This window comes from Carcharodon carcharias, chromosome 13 (genome assembly GCF_017639515.1).
Source record: "Carcharodon carcharias isolate sCarCar2 chromosome 13, sCarCar2.pri, whole genome shotgun sequence".
Lineage (NCBI taxonomy): Eukaryota > Metazoa > Chordata > Chondrichthyes > Lamniformes > Lamnidae > Carcharodon > Carcharodon carcharias.
In genome coordinates this window covers 53,736,099-53,759,711 of record NC_054479.1, presented here as the reverse complement: position 1 = coordinate 53,759,711, position 23,613 = coordinate 53,736,099, and the positions used below count along the sequence as shown (strand labels likewise).

General features: G+C 42.7%; 1 protein-coding gene across 1 annotated transcript in view; it reads left to right on the top strand.

The window, feature by feature from the left end:
• Window positions 1–8,394: 8,394 nt before the first annotated feature.
• LOC121285910 (oxysterol-binding protein 2-like) overlaps window positions 8,395–23,613 on the top strand; it is a 195,142-nt gene continuing 179,923 nt past the window's right edge. Inside the window, exon 1 of the mRNA XM_041202852.1 lies at window positions 8,395–8,605. Within this exon, the coding sequence (XP_041058786.1) occupies window positions 8,527–8,605 (79 nt within the window). The 5' untranslated portion in view covers window positions 8,395–8,526. The remainder of the gene's footprint in view (window positions 8,606–23,613) is intronic.

Genomic DNA, 23,613 nt, shown 5'->3' with positions numbered 1-23,613 from the left:
TTCTAGAAGTGTCAGCTGTGGCTCAGTTGTTAGCACTTTTGCTTCTGATCAAAAAGTTATGGGTTTGAGCCATACTCCAGAGGTTTGAGCACATAATCTAGGCTGACACTCCCAATGCAGTACTGAGGGGATTCAGGATTGTTGGAAGAGTGTCTTTCAAATGAGATATTAAACTAAGGCCTCATCTGCTTTTTCAGGTGGACACAAGATCCCATGACACAATTTTGAATAGAAGGGGATTCCTCCCAGGGGTCCTGCACTGTATTTATCACTCAACTGACATCTCGAAAAACAGATTAGTTGGTCATTACCGCATTTGTGGGATCTTGCTGTGCTTAAAATGTGCCATATTTTTGAGATTAATACAGTATACTTCATTGGCTGTGAAGCCCTTTGGGATTTTTGAGGTCATGAAAGGAGTTAGGTAAATGCATGTCTGTTCTTAGTACTGGTTCACATACTCTCAGCACAATTGACTTGCACTGGCCTAGTAGCGTTCGCTGTGAATACCCCCGTGTGTACCACTCCTATTAAAGCTAATGCTCTAGAGGGAAGAATGACTGAAAGAGCATGTTTCTCCACCATGAGTGGACTCAGATAAGCACAGCGCTACATTGACATGCCTCTGGTGTTATATTAAAGTTAAGGGATAATAAAAGTTTCCATGGGAAAGCAAAAAAACCTTTTTTCCCTGGTGAATGTGCTGGTTGTGCTCAGTGCCTGAATTTCCTGGGACTATCCCAGTTCCCTGGAGTTTGAAGAATCCTCCGTACTGATTTTTCCAGCTATATCTATTATTGTCCCAGACTTACCAGTCCACAGGTGTATTCACTCTTCCTACTTTTTCTTTCGGGTGAAACGTTAAAGTGAGTCGTCCTCTATCCTGATAGGTGAATGTAAAAGATCCCAGGGACTATTTTGAAGAAGAGCAGTGGTGTTCAAGCAGTGTCCTGCCAATATTAATCTCTCAAGCAACATCGCTAAAACATTTCCTGGTCCTTGTCACATTGCTGTTTCTAGAGCCTTGCCCTGTTTCTAGAGCCTTGCCCTGTTTCCAACATTATATTAACTACGCTTCAAAAAAAACTTCATTGCCCGTAAAGCACTTTGAGATGTCCTGGAGGTCCAGAAGGGCACTTTATAAATGCGAGGTCTTTCTTTCTTCCCGCTAAATTATTTTGGTTCCAAAATCTTATTACAGGATATTATTTTGAATACTAGATGAAGCTCACCTGGATTTATTGGCCAGGAACCTTCAGACTTACAGGTCATTCGCTTCCACCTCTAACGTATGTGAAACCCATCCGAGGCTTTTATTAGAGACATGCACGTTTTGTCTTTCACCTATAAAAGAAGCAGAGTATCGATGTCCACTGTTGACAGAGGTAAATGCTGTAACTCTTAATTATCTCCCTCCCTCTGCACTTTTCATCAACTTCGATCTAAAATTTCCAGTGCATCACTAAAAGCCATTTGAAACTGAAGCAAAAAATCTGATTGCTTACAATGCTTTTAATTTTATCTTTAGAATTGAGTAAACTGACTGCCGAGTGTTCCTGCCATGGTTGCCATAAGGGATCCAAGCATTCACTTTGATATAAGATGAGGTTTTTCTATCATGGCTTTATTTTTGACTTAAGCAATGGATTTCATAGAATTGTGCAGCCCAGGAGGAGGTGATTCAGACCATTGGGTGGGATTTTCCACTCCCGTCGAAAGTTAACGGACTTTGGTTGGGCCAAATCTCCCATCCCGCCATGATGGGTCTGGAAAATCCAGGCCAATTGTCAGTGCCAGTTCTTTGAAAGACCTAACTAATTAGTTCCACTGCACTGCGCTTTCCCCCTAAGCCCTGCAATATTTTCCTTTTCAAGTATTTACCTGATTCACGTTTGAAAGCTACCACTGAATCTACATCCCCCATCCTTTTAGGCAGTGCGTCCCAGATTGTAAAAATCATTCTCCTCATTTCCCTGCTTGTTCGTTTGCCAATTACCTCAAATTCTGCCCTGTGGTTGTGGACCCTCCTACCAATGAAAATAGTTTCTCCCTATCTACTCTATCAAACCCCTCATAATTTTGAACTCTTCTATTTTTCCATATAACTGAAGTCCCTTGTGTCTTGAACCATTCTGGTAAGTCTCTTGTGCTTCAACTCCTAGGCCTTGGCATCCTTCCTAAAATGTGTTGGCTAGAATTAGACACGATACTCCAGTTGAGCCCTAACAGTGATTTAACATAACTTTTATAAATCACTGTAAATATATATTTGCATTAGATCAGAATGAGACAAAATAAATTCACCAAACTGTTTAGGTTCACAATTCTACTTTATAGTTGTATGGTTAGGGCTTGGTGGTGATGATTCTCAGCACCTTTGAAAGGCAAAACTTGACGTGAACCTGCAGTCCAATACTGCCCACAGTCCTCAACTCAGGCTTTTTTAAAGTTTTTTGTAGGCTTCTATGACCTCTCCGCTTCAATATTTTACAACCTGTTAAAACCTAAGCTCCTATTCACATAGAATGTTACAGTTTGCTTTCAGAATTTTTTGCTAAATTGGGGTTTGTTCCATCCTGTCAGAGGAGTAGAGAAATAAATCATACTCATCATGGACGAGCTTGTCAGTGAGGCTGCTTAGTAAATTGGTCACTGGTTACATAGTCAAAGAAGAGCAATCAGGCTGCATGTCTGTCCTTGTTTACCATAAGTTGTAGCCCAATAGCTATCCAATTAGCAAAGAGTTGGGATGCATTGATGTTTTGTCAGAACATTTCTTTAATTTTTCATGGAGTAGCAAAGGATGGAACAAACCCTAATTTATCAAAAAATTCTGAAAGCAAACTGTAACATTCTATGTGAAAAGGGGCCTAGGTTTTAACAAGTTATAAAATATTGAAGCGGAGAGGTCATAGAAGCCTATATAAAACTTTTAAAAGGCCTGAGTTGAGGACTGTGGGCAGTATTGGATTCCACATAATTGGAAGGATCTTGAAGCTTTGCAGAGGAGAAAGTGCAGATTCACTTGGACGCTTTCTAGTATGGGAAATTAAGACGTGAAAAAATAGAGCTTTTAAAATTAGAACAACAAAACTGATTAATGTTATAAAAGGGTGGGAGAGGATCAATAGGAGCAGACTCTAGTTGAGGGGTTTAGAACAAGAAACTGTAGATGCAGGATTAATGTTTCAAACAGATAACAAGGGAAACTTCTTCACACAGACTGTGAAATTTACCATGAGGTTTAGTGCTTGAGGCAGGAACTATCAGTATTCAAGACTAGATTGGATAGGTGAATGAATGAAAAGGGGGTAAAGGGATAAGGCATCAAGTGCATAGTTGTGATGAGGACTATTTGTTCATAAAGAAAGTTAAATGCCAACATGAATTGGTTGGGCCAAATAGCTTGTTTCCATCTTGTAACTTCTATGTATAACTGTTAGGGAAGTGTTTATTCGTAAATTATTCTCAATTTGCCTCTCCCATGGGGATATATTCAACCTCCTGCCTCAGAAGAGAAGACCCATGAATGGGCTTCTTTCCTCCCCCCATGGAAGGCCAGAGTAATCAGGGTTTTGTTCAGCAGACAGGTTCGGCAAGATGAGGCAGAAAGACTGGGAAGTTTCATGGTGCACTTCTGCGAGAAGTCACTCAATTCTGCTCAGTCAGGACAACTGCACAGGAGTCAGGTTTTATCTTTTAAAACAGCTCCCATTATTCCTCACTTTATCAAAGCGGAAAGGTCGAGAACCAGACGACTGATTTCAGGTGAATAGCAAAAACCCAACAGTGATATGAGGAAAATCTTTTTATACAGCGAATGATTAAAATCTGGAATGCACTGTCTGAGAGTGTGATGGAGGCAATAGAGAGGGTTGATGAGGGTATTGCTGTTAATGTGCTGTATATGGACTTCCAAAAGGCACTTGATAAAGTGCTGCACAGCAGACTTGTGAGCAAAGTTGGAGCTCATGGAATAAAAGTGACATTGGCAACATGGATAAGAAATTGGCTGAATGACAGGAAACAGAGAGTAGGGTTGAATGGTTGTTTTTGCAGACTGGAGGAAGGTTTATATTGGAGTTCCCCAGGAATCAGTGTTAGGACCCCTGCTCTTCCTGCTACATTTTAATGACTTAGACCTTGGTGTACAGGACACAATTTCAAAGTCTGGAGATTCATTTTGGTATAAAGAATGCAGAGAGATAATATAAAATAAAGGGTACAATTCTAAAGGGGGCACATGAGCAGAGGGACGGGGTGCATATGTACATGAATTATTGAAGGTGGAAGGACAGGTTGAGAAAGTGATTAATAAAGCATGTAGCATTCTGGGCTTTGTCATTAGGGGCATAGAGTACAAAAGCAAGGAAGTTATGTTAAAACTGTCTAAAACACTGGTTCAGCCTTAGCTAGAATATTGCATCCAATTGTGGGCACCATGCTTGAGGAAGGATGTGAAGTTATTAGGGAAGGTGCAGAAAAGATTCATGAGAATGGTTCCAGGGATGAGGACCTTCAGTTACATAGATTGGAGAAGTTGGGATTGTTTTCCTTGGAGAAGAGAAATTTGAGAGGAGATTTGATACAGGTATTCAAAATCATGAGGGGTCTAAACAGAGTAGACAGAGAGAAACTTTTCCGACTGGTGGAAAGATCGTGAACCAGAGGGCACAGATTTAAGGTAAATGGCAAAAAAAGGATGGTGACGTGAGGAAAAAACTTTTTTACACAGTAAGTGGTTAGGGTCTGGAATGCACTGCCTGAGTACGTGGTGGAAGCAGGTTCAATTGCTGCTTTCAAAAGGGAACTAGATTATATTCTGAAAAAGAAAAACTTGCAGGGCTACAGGGAAAATGCAGGGGGTGGCACTGGGTGAACTGCGTCTTCAGAAGGCCAGCACAAACATTACAGAATAGCCTCCTTTTGTGCTTTAAGCATTCTATGATTCTAGGCAGATTCACTTTGTGGCTTTCAAGTTGGAATTGGGTAAACAACTGAAGAGAGAAGTTCTGCAGGGATGTGGGGAAAGGACGAAAAAGTGTGACTAACCGAGTTGCTTTTGCACACATCTGGCATGGACACGATAGGCCAGATGGCTTCCACTGATGGTTTCCTCTGGCCTCCCCTTCTATGATTCAAGCTCTAAACAAACTTGTAACTATCCATGTACAGTGAATGTGGAGCATGTTCATTGTCACAAAGTATTGATATGTTGGCCAATGGGATGACTAGTTACTGCTAGACTTTTGAAATGAACAAAAATACTTTGTTGAAAGCTCTTCTGGCCCGGTTAAGGGACATCACTGTCAAGGATCAGGAAACAGAGGCATTGCACGTGCATATGCATATATACCCAGGTGCTCCATGGTGTAAATGCTGTTTTACTGGAGAAAATGCAGAGGCAACTTTAAGCAGGTGCTGAAAGAAATGAGATTGCATTGGAAAGCTGACTGTGCCCCTTCTGACAATAACACTAACATAATAAATTTACAACTGTATAACTATCAATGTGACAGATTAGGAAAGAAATCAAGTTGAATCAATGATTCTTCTCAGCATTTCAAATGAACTCACATAAAGGTGGAATAAGCCCATTGTGCTGTCTATTTTCAGTTCCCTAGCATCTTATGAATGCAAATTGCTATTGTTGTCTCAGACTAACTAAGGTACCATTGGCATGTCTTCATGATACTTGATGTAAACTTGGGAGTGATGTGTCTGTGCTGCCACACGCTAAGAAATCAACCATTGCTATCATTTCCCAAATCCTTGCTCTAAACCTACAATAAAACAGGCCACTTAGTTCAATAGCTGCCACCTCCCACAGCTCTTCATCTCATGTCATTAACAGCCAGGTGTCAGCTGTGGCTTAGCTGGTAGCACTCTCACCTCTGAGTCAGAAGATGGTTGTGGATTCAAGTCCCAATTCAGGATTTGAGTGTGAAAGTCAAGACTGATACTCAGTACAGCACTGAGAGGCTACACTGTTGAGGGCGCTGTCTTTCAACAGAGATGTTAAACTGGGGCCTCATCTGCCCACTCAGGTGGATGTAAAAGATCCCATGGTACTATTTTGAAGAATAGCAGGGGTAGTGATCACCGATTTCCAATATTTATCCCTCTTTCAACATCACTTGAACAGATTATCTGGTCAATATCACATTGCTGCTTGTGGGAATTTGCTGTGTGCAAATTGGCTGCTGCATTTCCTGCATTACAATAGTGACTACACTTCAAAAGCATTTCATTGGTTGCAAAGCACTTTGGGATGTTTTCTGGTCATGATAGGCACTACATAAATATACAAGTTTTTCTTTTTAACATGTTCTATTTTCTTGCTCATGCTTCTCTTGCTTCCCTTTTAATGCATCAATGTCAGAGTTGTATTATTGTTGCCTGGGGTTGAGAAAGTTGACTGCAGCTGGCCTTCAAAGTAAACTGATCGGACTGGGAAGGTCAGTGTTCCTGCATTGTTGTACTTGGTATGAATCTCTCTGCTGTCCCACTGCATTGATTTTGACAAGTTATTGTTCAGCCTCTGATATTTGAGGAAGCAACTGCAACCAAATTTCTATTTTCTTTCAGTATTATAATGCTAGTAGAGTTATATTTTCACATTGTCACCCCACAGTAATCTAAGACACAGCAGTTGACTCACTTGCATCCTTTTGGAGCACCACATATGTCTTTGGGCAGCACCTGTGTCATGAGGCATTACTGTCCAAAGGTTTTTCACCTAGTATAATTTTCTGCCCTTTCTCCAGATCCTTTTAATTTAAATTTCTAAAATATTTATCCACTTCCTTTTTAAAGGCCATTTTGTTCCACCATTTTCTGTAGAATAACCCTCTGAGTAAAAGGAATCACCTAACCTTCCTTTGTTCCTTTCGTGATCTTTAATTTATGCTTTCCATTTACTGATTCACTGACTAATCAGTCTTGGTTTATTTTATCAAAATCCTCATACTATTGAGTGCCTCTGCCAGACTTTTTTTAGCCTTACCCACTCTAATGAACATAGTCTTGGTTTCTCTCATTTCGTCTCATCAACAAGCCCTCTTATCCCTGTGCCTTGGTGAATCTCCTACGCTCTCACCCTGGCCTTGATATCCTTCCTAAATGTAATTATCCAAACCGGACACAATTCCCTTTGGTGCAGCCAATAATTCCGACAGGTTGAGCATTATCTCTTTGCTTTTGTACCCTACATACTTATAATTATTCTAATGCCTCGCTGAGATCTCATTCCCACCTGTAAATCACTCCCAGGTCTCCATTGTATAACCTATATAATGCCCCTAAGTCACTCCTAGGTATTCATTAGTCAGTGTATACCATCTAAATCTCTCAATTAGATTAATGCCTTACATCACTCTCGTATATCCATTAGTCTATATTGAACCATTTGAACCCCATGATTAAATTTTGGGAGGTTTTGTAGCACAGTCTGCAGTGGTCACATCCTACCTTTTAGGCCAGAAGCTCCTGGTTCACATTGAACTTCAGGACTTGATGGCCACAAAAGGCACTTTCATAATGTGGACAAACAGGTTGATTATCCACCTGAAAAGCCTTCCAATACACCTGATGGCAGGCAGTTAGAGTGGGAGAGTTTCCTGATCACCCATTCTGCGAAAGGTAATGGCAAACCACTGCAGTACTTTGCCAAGCAAAAGTATTGACCAATCCAATGGAAGTCTATGGTTGGCAACGCTCTCTTACGCTATGGTACCTAAAGGAGGAGGATTGGGTTCCTGCGTGTAACTCGCTCTCTGTATGCTACGTATGAACTATTCTGAACGTGATTAGTTTACAGCTTGTGACGCGCTTCAAGGATTCTGTGAAGCTCTTTAAGAGAAAAATGAGAAGTCTATAGGCTTGCTAACTGTGATTAAACCTCTTGGAGGTTTCATCATAATACTTGCCCCAATGCTGCAGCCATTAGTTGGCCAACACATCCATCCTTGTAAGGTACTGACTTCCTACACCAATTAGAAAGCAAAAGATTTATTACCCAATTTTATGATGCTTGACTGATGGGAAGACAGCCCTTTCTCCCCTATTTTCAATATGTTTATATCTGTTAAAGAGAAATGGTCAAAGGAAGTGACAAAATAAACATTTTTTAAATGTCCTAATGATTGTTCTCCAGGGATGCACATAGCAGTTGTCCTGGAGATTGAACTTCAATTCCTGGAGACTCCAGGCCAAGGCTTAGAGGTTTGGCAACCCTGTTTATCGGAACTGAAAGGAGTGCCTGGTGTAGTTAGCGCGATGTTCACTTTGGGACATGAGGAGTTAAGCATTGGCCCGTGCTCTAGAGTAAGCAGCACTGCATTGTGGTATGAAAGCCTGCAAGCCCGTAGTGGTGCATTGAGTTAAAAAGAAGCATGTGCGAGAATGCCTGCTGGATTGAGAGCGCTGAATGCTGAGGAAGGGCAGCTGCTGATCGAGGACACCATGCTCATCTCCGTGTTAATCTAGAGCTCTGCCCTGCTTCACCGAGCGACACAGCCGAGGGGGATGAAGGGGAGAGGTTGCTGGGAGACGGGATCCGCACGTTCGTTCTGTCACTCGGGCTGCCTGAGTAAATTGAAGAGGGGTTAGTGGCCTTGCGGTGCTTCTCTTTAACACAAAATCCTGGTTTGTGAATAGCAATCGCCGCTGTGCTCATCTATTTTAAAAAAAAAACCCTACACGGTCAGCAAGTCGCACATGACTATAATTGTAGCGTACCCTGGCTGGATCGGAATAAAATTCAGTAATATAATCGCTGCCCTGATTCAGCTTTGAATTCACGTGATTGATTCGAAACCCCAGAACCATCATTGTATCTACCCTCCTCCCCATTTGGTTTAATAACCCATTATTGATCACTTTATAATAATGCATTGCAATGAGTGAGTGCCATTCCCTCTTGAGCTGATGGAAGAAGGATTTTTGTCTGTGCTTTTGCAAATTCCAATCATGGAATGATAATACTAAACTGTGAAAATGGGGCAAGGATTAACTGAAGAATCGTGCGGTTGATCCGGTGAATGTATCCATGCTGTTAGCCATGCATTTGATTTTTGCGTGAAGTATCACATAGTTAGATCGCGACATGAGGCTATAGTGTTTAATTGCAGAGGTGAGTAATAGGCTTTTTTCTCTCCAAGAGGCCACTCTTTTCAGAATTTACCTTCCACTGCTCTTTCCTCAGTCACAGTTACTGAGGTCACCCCATTTTGAAATGACACATCTATTGATTAGGATTGGAGTCTCCCTGAGCTGGGCAATGGGCATCTTCATCACCGCGACAAGTAACTGGTCTGTTCCCTTGGTTCTCAGGACAGGTGCTTGGCTCCTTAGCTCCCGAGACTGATGTGTGTTGCCTGACGCATGCTGCTTGTCCTGTGCAGGCTCTGAACTGATAGAGCACCCTAAGCTACCTAATGAGCACCCATTTAATGTCACTTTTAACATGTTCCAATAAATGGGTTAACACTAATGTTAAAATAGTACTGAATGGAAAATCTAGTCTGTTGTACCCATTCCTCTCAGCCACTTGTGCAGCCAAACATGGGCACTGTGCATAAACATCGGGGACTAATGGCCTAAATTGGACACCTAGTTTTGGTTATGTATTCTATTCTTGTATGAATGAAGTAATGTGGGCCAAATACCTACTGGTTCATTGCTGATATTCAAACTTTAATGCTGGTGAGTGAAAAGCTTCACATTTGCAAAGATATACACACAGACATCCAGTTCATCTGGGCAGGCAGCAATGGAGAGCCGACAGTATAACTTGCTGCTGCTGACTTGTATCACAAAGCAGATACCAACATCAAATTGATGCCTACAGCATTGCTGAACAGTGCTACGTGTTTAAGGTAATACATATTTTATATATCTATCTGCATCATATATCAACTGTGGCTCAATTGACAGCAAATCCACCTCCGAACCACAAGTGTTACAGACTGAAGGGGGTTTAATTTAAAACAGCCCTGATTTCTCCTCTTACCACCTGACCATAAACAGAAAGGTGTTTTTGATTTCCCCTTTATAAGTGGTGACGTATTTTCCTCAGCCCTTCAGTTTTTGCAGTGATTCAATCCTCTCTTAATAACCCCACAACAAATTTGAGATAGGGTAAAATCAGAAGGTTAGTTTATTTTAAACACACTCAAAAATGTGGGATGTAGCCCCTGATACATTCATACAATAAAAGACAGATAAGGAAAAGAAAGAAGTACAGGGCAAAGACCACAGACATAATAAGAATTATTGTTTCAAGTGAGTCGAGTCCAGAATCAAAAGTCCAATGGTTTATTCCTTCTGAGAGGTTAGCCGGCTGAAACTAATGTGGGGTGATCCACTTTTGCACGATGGGAGGAGCACATAGAGATGAATGTCTTGCAGTAGGCACTGGTATAGAAGTTCAGATGTTCTGGTAGAGACACTGTAGATGAGAGCCAGGCAAATTAAACCTTGACAGAGCTCTGTTTCTGCCACAGCTTTGTAGATGGAAGATGGCAGACTGCCTGGATTCAGCTCCATATGGCAATATTACAGTTTCTAGCAGATTGGGGATTTGTTTTGTGGGGGGTGGGGGGTTCAGGTCATGTGACATAACTCCCACTTCTTCCCCTTGGTTTGGATAAAGGATATTTTTCCTGCTCTGGATTCTTGAGATGGTTAATGTTGCATCCATTAATAAGTTACAGCAGTTTCAGGGTCCCCTTTGTCCTCGCAGATGTATCATCTTCGTTGGCCAGAGCTCTGCCTTAAAAGTGTGAAGGGTCTTTGTGCATTTCCTTAGAATTTCATTTCTGTAGTCATGGGGGCGTTAGTGCCTCTTTAGAGATAACGAGATCCTTGCTGTTTTTTGAAGGCTAGAAATCCTTTTTGTGCAAGCCATATCTAGTCAGGCTTCAGTCAGTGTAAAGCCTTTGTCCATTTTTAAAAAAAAATCATAGTTTTATAAAGTGGCCAGGATAATATAGACACATAATATATATATATTTTCCTTCATATCTTCTGGGCGTGACACAAGGTTCAGAGTTCAAGTCCCTCTAAAGGGCTTGAGCACAAAATTCAAGACTGACTCTCCAGTGCAGTGTTGGGGGAGCATTGCACTGTCTTTCAGATGAAATGTTAAACCAAGGCCCCATCTACCTGCTCAGGTGGATGTCAAGGATCCTATGTTGGGGAAAAAAGCAGGTGAATTAACCCAGGTACCCTGGCTAATATTTATTCTTCAGTCAGCAACTCAGAAAAACAGATTATCTGATCACTATCACATTGCTGTTTATAAGAGTTTGCTGTGTATATTGGCTACAGTGTTTCCTACTTTACAACAGTGTCTACACTTCAGAAGATACTTCATTGGCTGTAAAGTGCTTTGAGACACCCGGTAATCACGAAATGCGGTATAAAAATGCAAATATTTTTCCTTGTAATATATTAAGTGTTGCATATTGCACAGATTTTTTTATTTGTTACAGTTTACTTATATAATTTCCCCATAATATTTTCCCTGCCATGCTTTGGTAACACCTTTATTGGTTTTAAAAAAGAAAGTGCATTGCCTTCTCATCAGAAGCAACAGAGATCTGCTGGCATATGCATCACCACTTAAAAAGAAATCCCTAAAAAAACAACAATGTTAAAACCAATCAAAGAGTGCCTGATCGTTTAGCTAAAGAGAGCAGTGAGTAGGTGGGTCATGCGGACCTTGGGTTTGATTGCTGACGTGTGCTGAGTTTGCTGATTTAGGTGGCTAGAGTGTGTGTGTGTAATGCACACACTTTAATATATTGTTTATAAAATATATATCTGTGATGTGTCGCACAATTTAGTTACACTATTGGAGGTGTATGATTGAATGAGGGCAAGGTTGGGCTCAGCTGTGATAACTTCCTCCATTCTGTGGTTGAATATTCAGGCTTGGGGGTCACAATAGAACACATGGACTGGCTGCTGTAGGAACATAAGAACTGGTGGAGGCCATTTAGCTCTTCCAGCCTGTTCCACCAATCAATGAGGTCATGTCTGATCTGCAGCCAATTATTAGGAATTCCATACACCCATATCCTTTAATACCTCTTTTTTTTAACAAAAATCTGTCAGTCTTGGATTTAAAATTAATGATTGATCTAGCATCAATTTTCATTTGCAGAAGGAAGTTATAACCTTCCAGCACCCTTTCTGTGTAGAAGTATTTTTTTTTAACTTTCACTCCTAAAAGGACAACTTTGTCACTAAGATTGAGACCATCCAACCACTAGCATCTGCCACTTCCTTCAACTAGCTCACTGGACCAAACTTCCACTAAAGCTTTCCCTGCCCCTATCCCTGAACTCCAGCTTTCTCCAGTTTCTCTCCAATCTCCCCTCATGGCCTCTCCAAGCTCATCTTGTCCTACAGACCTATGTCCTGCTTCCCGCTGAACTGCTGACTATCCAACTTTTCCTCCTAGTCCCTGTATTACCTGACATGGTTCACAGTTCTCTCCTCAGGTACTGTCCCCCTCTCCTTTAAATCTACCATCGTCACCCCTCTCCAAAAAAGCCAAGCTTTGACCCCACCATCCTTGCAAACTACTGCCCCATCTCCAACCTCCCTTTCATCTCCAAAGTCCTTTAACAAGTTGTTGCCTTCCAAATCCATGTCATCCTGGAACTCAGTGTTTGAATCCCTCCCATCAGTTTTCTGCCCCTATTACAATACCAAAACATCTCTTATTCAAGTCACAAATAACATTCTATGAGACTGTAACAAAGGTAAGCCCCCTTTGTCCTTCTCAACCTGTCTGCAACCCTTGACATTGTTGATTCCATCATCTTCCCCGACGCCTCTTCAGTGTTGTTCACTCGGGACTGTTCTTACCCAGTTCCAATCTTATCTGTTTGATCGTTGCCAGAATATCACTTCCAACAGCTTCTCTTCTCACTGTTACCTGTGGTGCTTCCCAAGGCTCTAGTCTTGGTTTGCTCCTATTTCTCACCTACTTGCTGCCTCTTGTGACATCATGTAAAAACATCGCATTAGTTTTTACATAAATGCTAACACCACTCAACTCCACCCTGTGCCTGCCTCTAAATTGGCAAATGGCTCGACCGACATTCAGTATTGAATGAACAGGAATTTCCTCCAACTATATGTTGGCAAGACAGAAACCATTGTCTTCAGTCCCTACCCCTAGCTACCAACACCATTACTCTCTCTGGCAACTGCCTGAGGCTGAATCATTGTGTGTCTGGAACTTTAATGCTATAGTTGACCCCCTTGGATGAGCTTCTGACCACATATCTCTGTCACCACTAGGACCGCCTACTTTCACCTCGTAACATCGTCTAACACTGCCCCTGCCTCAGCTCATCTACTGCTGAAACACTCATCCGTTGCCTTTGTTACCTGCAGGCTTGACTATTCCAGCACGCTGTTGGCTGGTGTCTCCAACCACCCCCCTGCCCCGCCCCCAATCTCTATAATCTTCTCTAGCTCCACAGCCCTCTGAGATATTTGCACTTGTCTAATTCAGGCTAATTGAGCATTCCTGACTTTCATTGTACCATCATTGGTAACCATGCCTCATGCTGCAAAGGCCCTAAGCTCTGGAATTCCCTCCTTAAATTTCTACTTCCTTCGACCTTACTTGTTCCTTCAGCCGTTTATTAAAACCTATTTTTCTGACCAATCCTTGGATCATCTGTCCCAGTACCGCCTTATGTGGCTCAGTGTCAAATTTTGCTTGAATGAGTATAAAACCTAAAAGTTAAAGTCAACTTGATAATTTATCATATAATTAAAATGTGATCAATCAGATCAAGGGGATAAAGTTGAAATTAAATAATATAGGATAGTAATTTAAATGTCTAAATTTTTCAGTAAATTCAAATCTAAGATTTTTAGATAAGAGTTAAGTAAAAATATTTCAGTTAACCTCCTTATAAAATAAGCTGGCTTCAGCATAGGAGAAGCAGCTGATTCGTGAGTAGCTTGTGAGCCTTTATCTATTTAAGCCTATTATTTGTAGAGGCATAACAAGGCAGCTCGGAACCATGGAGTGCGCATCCTATTCCCTGTGGGAACTCAGGGATGCTTCTCATGTTCTGGACAACCATGTGTGCAGGAGCTGTTGTCAGCTGGAAGAGCTCCAGCTTTCAGAGCTTGAACATTAGCTGGCATATCTGCAGCGCATCCATAAGAATGAGAGTTTTGTAGGTAGCACTTTTATTGTTGTGGTCACCCCGCAGCTCAAGGATATGCAGGCAGCGAGTGAATGGGTGACCAACAGGTTGTACAGGAGTCCCCTGAGTCCATCTTGCTCTCCAATCATGATTCCATTCTGAATACTGCTGAGGGCGATGATTCCAGTGGAGTGTGTGGCCAGAGTCAAGTCAACAACACCATAGCTGGCTCAGCTGTACAGGGGAACAGGAGAAAGATTAGGAAAGCAATAGTGATGGGGGTTAAGTAGTTAAGGAATCAGATGGGTATTTTTGCAGCTGCACACATGAATCCACGATGGTATGTTGCTTTCCTGGTGCCAGGGTCAAGAATGTCACTGCATGGTCATGATCCATATTGGAACCAAGAACATAGGTAGAAAGAGGGAGGTCATCCTCCAGATTGAATTTAGGGAAGAAACTAGCAAGCTGGACCCCAAAGGAGGTAATCTCCTGAATACTCCCAGTACCATATTCTGGTGAGTACAGAAGTAGGAAGATAGAGCACATGAGTGCATAGCTGGAGAGATTATGCCTGATGGATGGTTTTATATTCCTGGAACGTTGGGACTGGTTCTAGGGCAGTTGGGACATGCTCAAGCTGGATGGGTTGCACCTGAACAGAACCAGAGGCAATGCCCTTGCAAAGCAATATGCTAGTTTTATTAGGGAGGGTTTAAACTGACTTGGTTGAGGCGTGGGAACCAGGAGGTAATATTCGACAGAAAAACCAAGGTGGATTGAGAATTGGGAAAGACCGATGGCACTAGAATAGGAACTAGTATGGTATTAGATGAGGCCAGAGTAAGAGGCAATGTAATATGCTCTAAATTAAGTTTACTGTGCATGTAGGTGAAAGTGCAGTGTGGTAAGTAGGTTAGATAAGCTGCAGATGCAGATATATACGTGGAAATGTGTTGGCGTGGTGATAATGGAGACCTGGCTCTCAAAAGGGCAGGAAACTGGGTACTGAATATTCTGGGATACAAGGGCAGGAAAGAAAGGAGGTGGGGGTAGCATTATTGACTAAGGAGAACATTACGGTACTGAAGAGAGAGAGGATGAACTATAGGGTTCAAGGACAGAATCTATTTAGTTACAGCTGAGAATCAATTGAGGGACCATTACACTGCTGGACATATTCTATAGTCCACCAACTTGTGGGAAAGAGGGAGAGGAACAAAGAGGGAGAGGGAGAGAGCCAACTTCAGTGGGGTGAGGATAGATCTGGCCCAGTAAATTAAAATCAAGGATTGGCTGGCAAAACTAACGGAATAGGCTGCCTTTGGAGGGGAGAAAGTTGTATTCAATCAAGACACATTCCCACAAAGAGAAAGGTAGTGTAAACAAAAAAAGGTTCCAAGGATCATGCCAGCAAATTTAATGTTGGTGGTGGGAACATTTTTAGAAATGATAATTTGGGATAAAATTAAGTCTTTTGGATAAATGTGGATTAATTAAGGAAAACCAGCATAGATTTGTGAAGGGAAAATTGTGTTTAAATCATTTATTTGAGTATTTTTGCTGAGGTAACAACTGGTTGATGTTGGTATGGTGAACATAGACTTCCAAAAGACATTTGAACAAATGCCTCTTAACAGACTTGCCAACAAAGTTAGAGCTCATGGGATAAAAGGGACAGTAGCAGCGTGGATATGAAATTGGTTGAGTGATAGGAAACAGTAATGGTGAATAGTTGTTTTTTGGACTGGAGGAGGGTGTACAGTAGGGCTCCCCAAGTGACAGGGTTATGACCTCTGCTTTTCTTGATGTATATAAATGAATTAGACTTGAGGGTACAGGGTGCAATTTCAGAATTTGTGGACAAAACAAAAATTGGAAGTATTGTGAACTGTGAGGAGAATGGTGATAAATTTCAAGAGGGCTTAGATAGGTTGGTGAATTGGGCAGACCCATGGCAGATGAAACTTAGTTCAGAGAGGTGTAAAGTGGATAATGGGGATCCTGTAACTGTAGTATATCTGGACTTTCAGAAGGCCTTTGATAAGGTGCTGCATAAAAGATTAATACAAGATAAGATCACATTGGGTTAGGGGTAATATATTAGCTTGGATAATTAAGCACATGTTCGTTGCTTTGCAACACACACACATTCACTCACAAACATATAAAATTACAATTATACAACAGAGGTGTTCAACTTTTGGCCAAAGTAAGATTCAGTGATAAAAGGTTAAATAAAAATAAGATAGTTCTTTGTTTATGAGTCCTTCACTGTTGTTCGAGGCTGAGGCAGCTTTTGCACGGGGTCTTGAAATTCTAGTGTTGTTGAGGCCAATGTAAACTGCAATTTCTATAGATAGTTCCTTTTAAACCATAATCCATCTTTCTCAAAAATCGATGCTGTTGCACCTGAGTTTTCTTTTGAATGAAAGTCCCGATCTTTATGATGGATTCCACAATGTAACAGAAATAGGGCTTTGAACTTGAGAGATGGGGAGAGCGATGGTGTTACTTGTCTATTTGCAGATGACTTCTTCAGACTGCCAAAAACAACTAGAATGTTGTAATAAAATACATTTTTAAACTGGTGATTCTTGTCACATGATCTCTCTCAACGGTGAGTATTCTACAAGGGATAATTGATTAGCTAATGTCTGGACAGACCTTGGCTATTGTTATAAGGACTCGGTAATTTTTTTTTTCTAAATGTGCCAGCCATCGCTTCTGAATGTACCATTCTTCCTTGTGATGAACTAGGAAGGATATAAACAACTATATAGGCATTGTCCTGATAGACTTTCTGTTTCTGCAGGAAGGTAGCTTTATAGAAATGCAAATGGTGATAGCCAGTTCATCTTTGAGGTAATTCTTAACATCAACAGGCGTGAAATTCAGTAGGAGGTTTGCCTTGACAGGTCCTAATTGTTCTCCACTTTGTAAAGTTCCAGAAACTGACCAGCTTGTACTTCCAGGTGGCTGCCCTCTGAAATCAGTGCCTTTACTTGCTTTAAAAGCGCTTTTAAAGAAGTTCAATATATATATCTGACCAGCTGATGAAATTAAAGATTTATATTACACATGCTGGAAAGGCTGGACAGACTAGGCTTGAATCTGCCGGAGTTTAGAAGAGTAAGGAGTGACTTGATTGTAACATATAAAATCTTGAGGGGTCTTGACAGGGTGGTTATGGAAAGGATGTTTTCTCTTGTGGGAGAATCTAGAATTAGGGATCACTGGGGGTCGCCCATTCAAGACGGATGAGAATTTTTTTTCTCCAGGTTCTGAGTCTTTGTTACTCTCGTCCTGAAAAGACGGTGGAAGCAGAGCCTTTGAATGTTTTTAAGGCAGAGGTGAAAGGTTATCGGGGGTAGCCAGGAACATAGAGTTGCGGTTAAAATCAGATCAGCCGTGATCTCATTAAATGGCGGAGCAGGCTCGAAGGGCCGAATGGCCTACTCCTGCTCCTAATTCATGTGTTCATATATATGTTTATATGTATATACACACATCAGATTGTTATGACACCTTCACCTCACAGGGAATGAAACTTGAATTATAGTGAGCGTTGCATTAAAAGACGTCCAGACATTAAGAAAATTTAAAAATAACTCATGCACACCTATTCACACTTAATCTACTTGAATCAGTTATGCTCTATTGTGGTTTTGGCAACCAAAAAGTTCTAAACTGAGTTAGGTTCTGGATAGCATGTTGTAACATTGATTTTTCCTTTCAGGTGTTGGTTACAAACAAACAATTATTGGAAAAGACTAGTCTAGTATTAGTTCCGATTAGGTATCGTCCAGAGGGTTTGGTTCTTTTATATTGATGTTAGCCTCCAGGTATTGGTAATAGTGAAGCTGTGCTTACTATAAAAATTATCCTGATTGCTAGTCTGGTCTGCTCTGATCAATTTTAATTCTTCACTGTCTATCTCTATAACCCATAGACTAAATAGTTCACACTGAATCACTTCTACACATTTCTAGGAGGTTAGTGGATTGTAATTTGATTTTTGTCCCTTTTAGGGTCTCTGGACTGATTCACCTTTGGTGAATTTTACATCAACGCTGCTGGGTTCATTGAGATTTGAAACTTGGTCTGTTCATTTGGCTAACCAGTGGGCAATCCCACATGAATTTCACTGAGATAAAAGCAAAATACTGCGGATGCTGGAAATCTGAAATGGCAACAGAAAATGCTGGAAAAACTCAGCAGGTCTGACAGCATCTGTGGAGAGAGAAACAGAGTTAACATTTCGAGTCTGTATGACCCTTCTTCAGAGCTAAAGAGAAGAAGAAATGGGATGAAATTTATACTGTTTAAGGGGGGATGGAGCAGATGAAGCTGGAGTGGGGGCCAAGGAGAGATTGACAAAGATGTCATGGACAAAAGGAGAAAGGGAGTGTTTAATGGTAGTGATAAGGGCTAAAAAAAGGTGCTGTTAGGGGCAAAGGTAAGAAAGCAGAATGTGCTAATAGCAGAACAAGGATAAGCACTCTGTGAAAGCACAATATGGAACAAGTAACAGATGGCCCTTTTGGGGGTGGGGTGGGGGGAGGAGCGGTGGTTGGGAAAAAAGGATGGAAAAAGGGATGAAAAGGTGATAAAACAATGAATATATGAATAAAAATGAAAAGTGGATAAAAAATATAAAAATTTAAGAAAAGGGGATTAAAAAGGGATAAAGATAGAGGGGAGAGTTCATGATCTGAAGTTGTTGAACTCAATGTTAAGTCCGGAAGGCTGTGAAGTGCCTAATCGGAAGATGAGGTGCTGTTCCTCCAGTTTGCGTTGGGCTTCACTGGAACATTGCAGCAGGCCAAGGACGGACATGTGGGCTTGAGAGAAGCATGCTGAAATGGCAAGCGACAGGAAGTTCCACGTCATGCTTGCAGACAGACCACAGGTGTTCTGCAAAGCAGTCACCCAGTCTGATTTGGTCTCTCCAATGTAGAGGAGGCTGCATTGGGAGCAGCGAATGCATTGGGAGACCAAAATGAAGGAGGTGCAAGTGAAGCGCTGCTTCACCTGAAAAGATTGTTTGGGCCCTTGGACGGTGAGGAGGTAAAGGAGCAGGTGTTCCACCTTCCGTGATTACGTGGGAAGGTGGGAGTGACGGAGGAGTCGACCAGGGTGACCCAGAGGAAATGGTCCCAACGGAATGCCAACAGGGTGGATGAGGGGAAGATGTGTTTGGTGGTGGCAACATGCTGGAGTTGGCGAAAATGGCAGAGGATGGTCCTTTGAATGTGGAGGGTGGTGGGGTGAAACGTGAGGACAAGGGGGAACCTATCATGGTTCTGGGAGGGAGGGAAAGTTGGGAGGGCAAAGGTGTGGGAGATGGGTTGGACATGGTTGAAGGCCCTGTCAAACACAGTGGGTGGGAAACCTTGGTTAAGGAAGACATGTTAGGAGCACCATTTTGGAAAGTAGCATCCTCGGAATGGAGTGAAGGAACTGAGAGAATGGGATGGAGCCATTACAGGAAGCAGGGTGTGAGGAGCTGTAGTTGAAGTAGCTGTGGGAGTCGGTGGGCTTGTAATGAATATGGGTGGACCGGAGATGGAGACAGAGAGGTCGAGGAAAGGAAGGGAGGTGTTGGAGATGGACCATGTGAAGGTGATAAAGGGGTGAAAATTGGAAGGAAAATTGATAAAATTTTTCCAGGTCCAGATGAGATTATGAAGTGGCACCAAAACAGTCGATGTAACAAAAAAAAAAAGAGCTGTGGGAGGGGTCCTGAGTCGGACTGGAACAAGGAATGTTCCACATATCCCACAAAAAGACAGGCATAACAAGGGCCCATGCGGGTTTCAATAGCCACACCTTTTATTTGGAGGAAGTGAGACAAGTTTGAGGGGAAATTTGTTCAGCGAGAGAACAAGTCCAGCCAGACGGATGAGAGTGGTGGTGGATGTGGATTGTTCAGGCCTCTGTTCAAGGAAGAAGCGAAGAGCCCTCAGACCATCCTGCTGGGGGATGGGGATATAGAGGGATTGGACATCCACGGTGAAGAGGAGGTAGTTGGGCCAGGAAACTGGAAATTGTTGATATAATGTAGGGCACCATAGGAATCATGGATGACGGTGGGAAGAAACTGGGAAGATCTTCAAAGGAGAGGTCAGTGAGTCCAGGATAAATAACACAGGACGTAGTGTGCCCAGGATATATAACACGGGGCACAGTATGTTTGGTGCAAATAACAAAGGATGCAGTGTGTCCGGGATGAATATCACAGCGTGCCGTGTGTCCGGGATGAATATCACAGCGTGCCGTGTGTCCGGGATGAATATCACAGCGTGCCGTGTGTCCGGGATGAATATCACAGCGTACCGTGTGTCCGGGATGAATGTCACAGCGTGCCGTGTGTCCGGGATGAATATCACAGCGTGCCGTGTGTCCGGGATGAATAACACAGGGTGCAGCACGTCCAGGATGAATAACACAGGGTGCAGCATGTCCAGGATGAATAACACAGGGTGCAGCATGTCCAGGATGAATAACACAGGATGCAGCGCGTCCAGGATAAATAACACAGGGTTCAGTGCCGCTTGCATAATTAGCACAGGGTGCAGTGTGTCTATTATAACAAACACAGGGTGCAGTGTCATTGGTATAAATAACACAAGGCACAGTGTGTCTACTATACAGAACACAGGTGAAGTCTGTCAAGTATAAATAACACAGGATGCAGTGGGTCTTGCATAAGTAACACGGCGCAGTGTGACCTGTCTAATTTACATGGTGTAGTCTGTCCAGGATAAATAACGCAGGATGCAGTGTGTCCAGGATAAATAACGCAGGATGCAGTGTGTCCAGGATAAATAAAGCAGGATGCAGTGTGTCCAGGATAAATAACGCAGGGTGCAGTGTGTCCAGGATAAATAACGCAGGGTACAGTGTGTCCAGGATAAATAACGCAGGGTACAGTGTGTCCAGTATACGTAACGCAGGGCGCAGTGTGTCCAGGATACGTAACGCAGGGTGCAGTGTGTCCAGGATATGTAACGCAGGGTGCATTGTGTCCAGGATACGTAACGCATGGTGCAGTGTGTCCAGGATACGTAACGCAGGGTGCAGTGTGTCCAGGATACGTAACGCAGGGTTCAGTGTGTCCAAGATACATAACGCATGGTGCAGTGCGTCCAGGATACATAACGCAGGGTGCAGTGTGTCCAGGATACATAACGCAGGGTGCAGTGTGTCCAGGATACATAACGCAGGGTGCAGTGTGTCCAGGATACATTACGCAGGGTGCAGTGTGTCCAGGATACATAACGCAGGGTGCAGTGCGTCCAGGGTAAATAACGCAGGGTGCAGTGCGTCCAGCGTAAATAACGCAGGGTGCAGTGCGTCCAGCGTAAATAACGCAGGGTGCAGTGCGTCCAGCGTAAATAACGCAGGGTGCAGTGCGTCCAGCGTAAATAACGCAGGGTGCAGTGTGTCAAGGGTAAACAACACATGGTACAGTGTTGCTTGCAGAATTAACATAGGTTGCAGTGTCACTGGTATAAATAACACAAGGCAGAGTGTGTCTACTATACAGAACACAGGTGAAGTCTGTCTAGTATAAGTAACACAGGATGCAGCGGGTGTTGCATAAGTAACACAAGGCGCAGCGTGTCCAGCGTGAATAACGCGGGGCGCAGCGTGTCCAGCGTGAATAACGCGGGGCGCAGTGTGTCCAGCGTGAATAATGCGGGGCGCAGCGTGTCCAGCGTGAATAATGCGGGGCGCAGCGTGTCCAGCGTGAATAATGCGGGGCGCAGCGTGTCCAGCGTGAATAACGCGGGGCACAGCGCGAATAACGCGGGGCGCTGCGTGTCTATTATAACAAACACAGGGTGCACTGTCACTGGTATAAGTAACACACGGTACAGTGTGTCTACTATACAGAACACAGGTGAAGTCTGTCTAGTATAAATAACAGTGTGTAGTGTGTCCAGTATAAATAACACAGGATGCAGTGGGTCTTGCATAAATAACACAATAACCCAGGGCGTAGTGTGTCCAGTCCAAGTAACACCAGGTGTAGTGTGTCTGGTATAAATAACGCAGGGTGAAGTATGTCCAGTCCAAATAACACAGGGTTTGCATTGTCTGGTATAATTAACATAAGCTGCAGTGAGTCTAGCATAAATAATGCAGGGTGCAGTGTGTCTAGTGTAAATAAAACAATCTGAGAGGCAAGAAACACCAAGAGCAGCAGTGATACAAAGAGTAGCTTCAGTTTCCATTGTACGCTGAGTTTATAGAGTGAGGAAAGAAAATTCAGTGACCTCACAGGAAAGCCATAAGTCGATTGGTTGGTAACTGCTATTAGGGACTGTCTGTAAAGAGCCGAAATTTAGAAAAAATGTCAACTTTTAAATAACCCTGAAGTAACTACTTATAATTAAGTTAGAGATACTAGCAGAAGGGAAGTAAGAAACTAGTGAGTCCATTATTTCTTTTATTCTTAACTGATAGCATTTATTGGATTACTTAGATTTAAATTAGTACAATATGTGGCAGTGAGAGGAGGCATAAATTTAATTCCAAATCAGTTAAGAAAATAATTCATTAATTAAGTTGCAATAAGGATGGTAGGGCAGGCGATGTGCTGCAGCTGCAGCATGTGGGCGCTCCTGGGTATCAGTGTGATCCAGGGCAAACACATCTGCAGTAAGTGTCTGCAGCTTGAGGAGCTTCAGATCAGTCATTGCAGACACTGTGACACATCAGGGAGGGGGAATGTTACTTGGACACTTTGTTTCAGACGGCAGTGAACTCCTTAGGATGGGGTATCCTGTTTTTGACAGGGGCAGGAGGGTGTGACTGCAAGTGCGGACATTAGGGGAATTGTGAAGGGAGTAGTGGAGGAGCTTCAGCCCTTGCAATTGTCCAACAGGTTCAACATGCTTGCAGCCTGTACAGATGAGAGTGGGGGCTGCAGCAAACTGACCATGGCAGCATGGTACAGGAAGCCATTCAAGTTGGGGGAGCTAACAGGACCATAGTGGTAGTACATGCACTGTAGTGAGGGGGAAAGACACAGTTCTCTGCAGCCAAGAACGAGAGTCCGGAAGACTGTATTGCCTGCCTGGAGCCAGGGATCGGGACATCTGCTCTGGGATGTAGAGGAACTTGCAGTGGAAGGGAGAGGGATCCAGTGGTCTTGATCCACATTGGTACTAATGACATAGGTAGGACTAGGAAGGAGGTTCTGCTTAAGAGAGTATGAGCAGAGGTGGCTGAAATAAAAAGCAGAACATCACTGAGGGAGCGCCACACTGACCCTCTGGCAGTGCAGTGCTCCCTCAGCACTATGGTTCTGTGGAGCCTTTAGGGAAAAGTGACCATAATATGATAGAATTTTACATTAGGTTTTAAAGTAATTTAGTCCAATCTGAAACTAGAAGGTTTGAGGGGCAAGTTGGTTGAG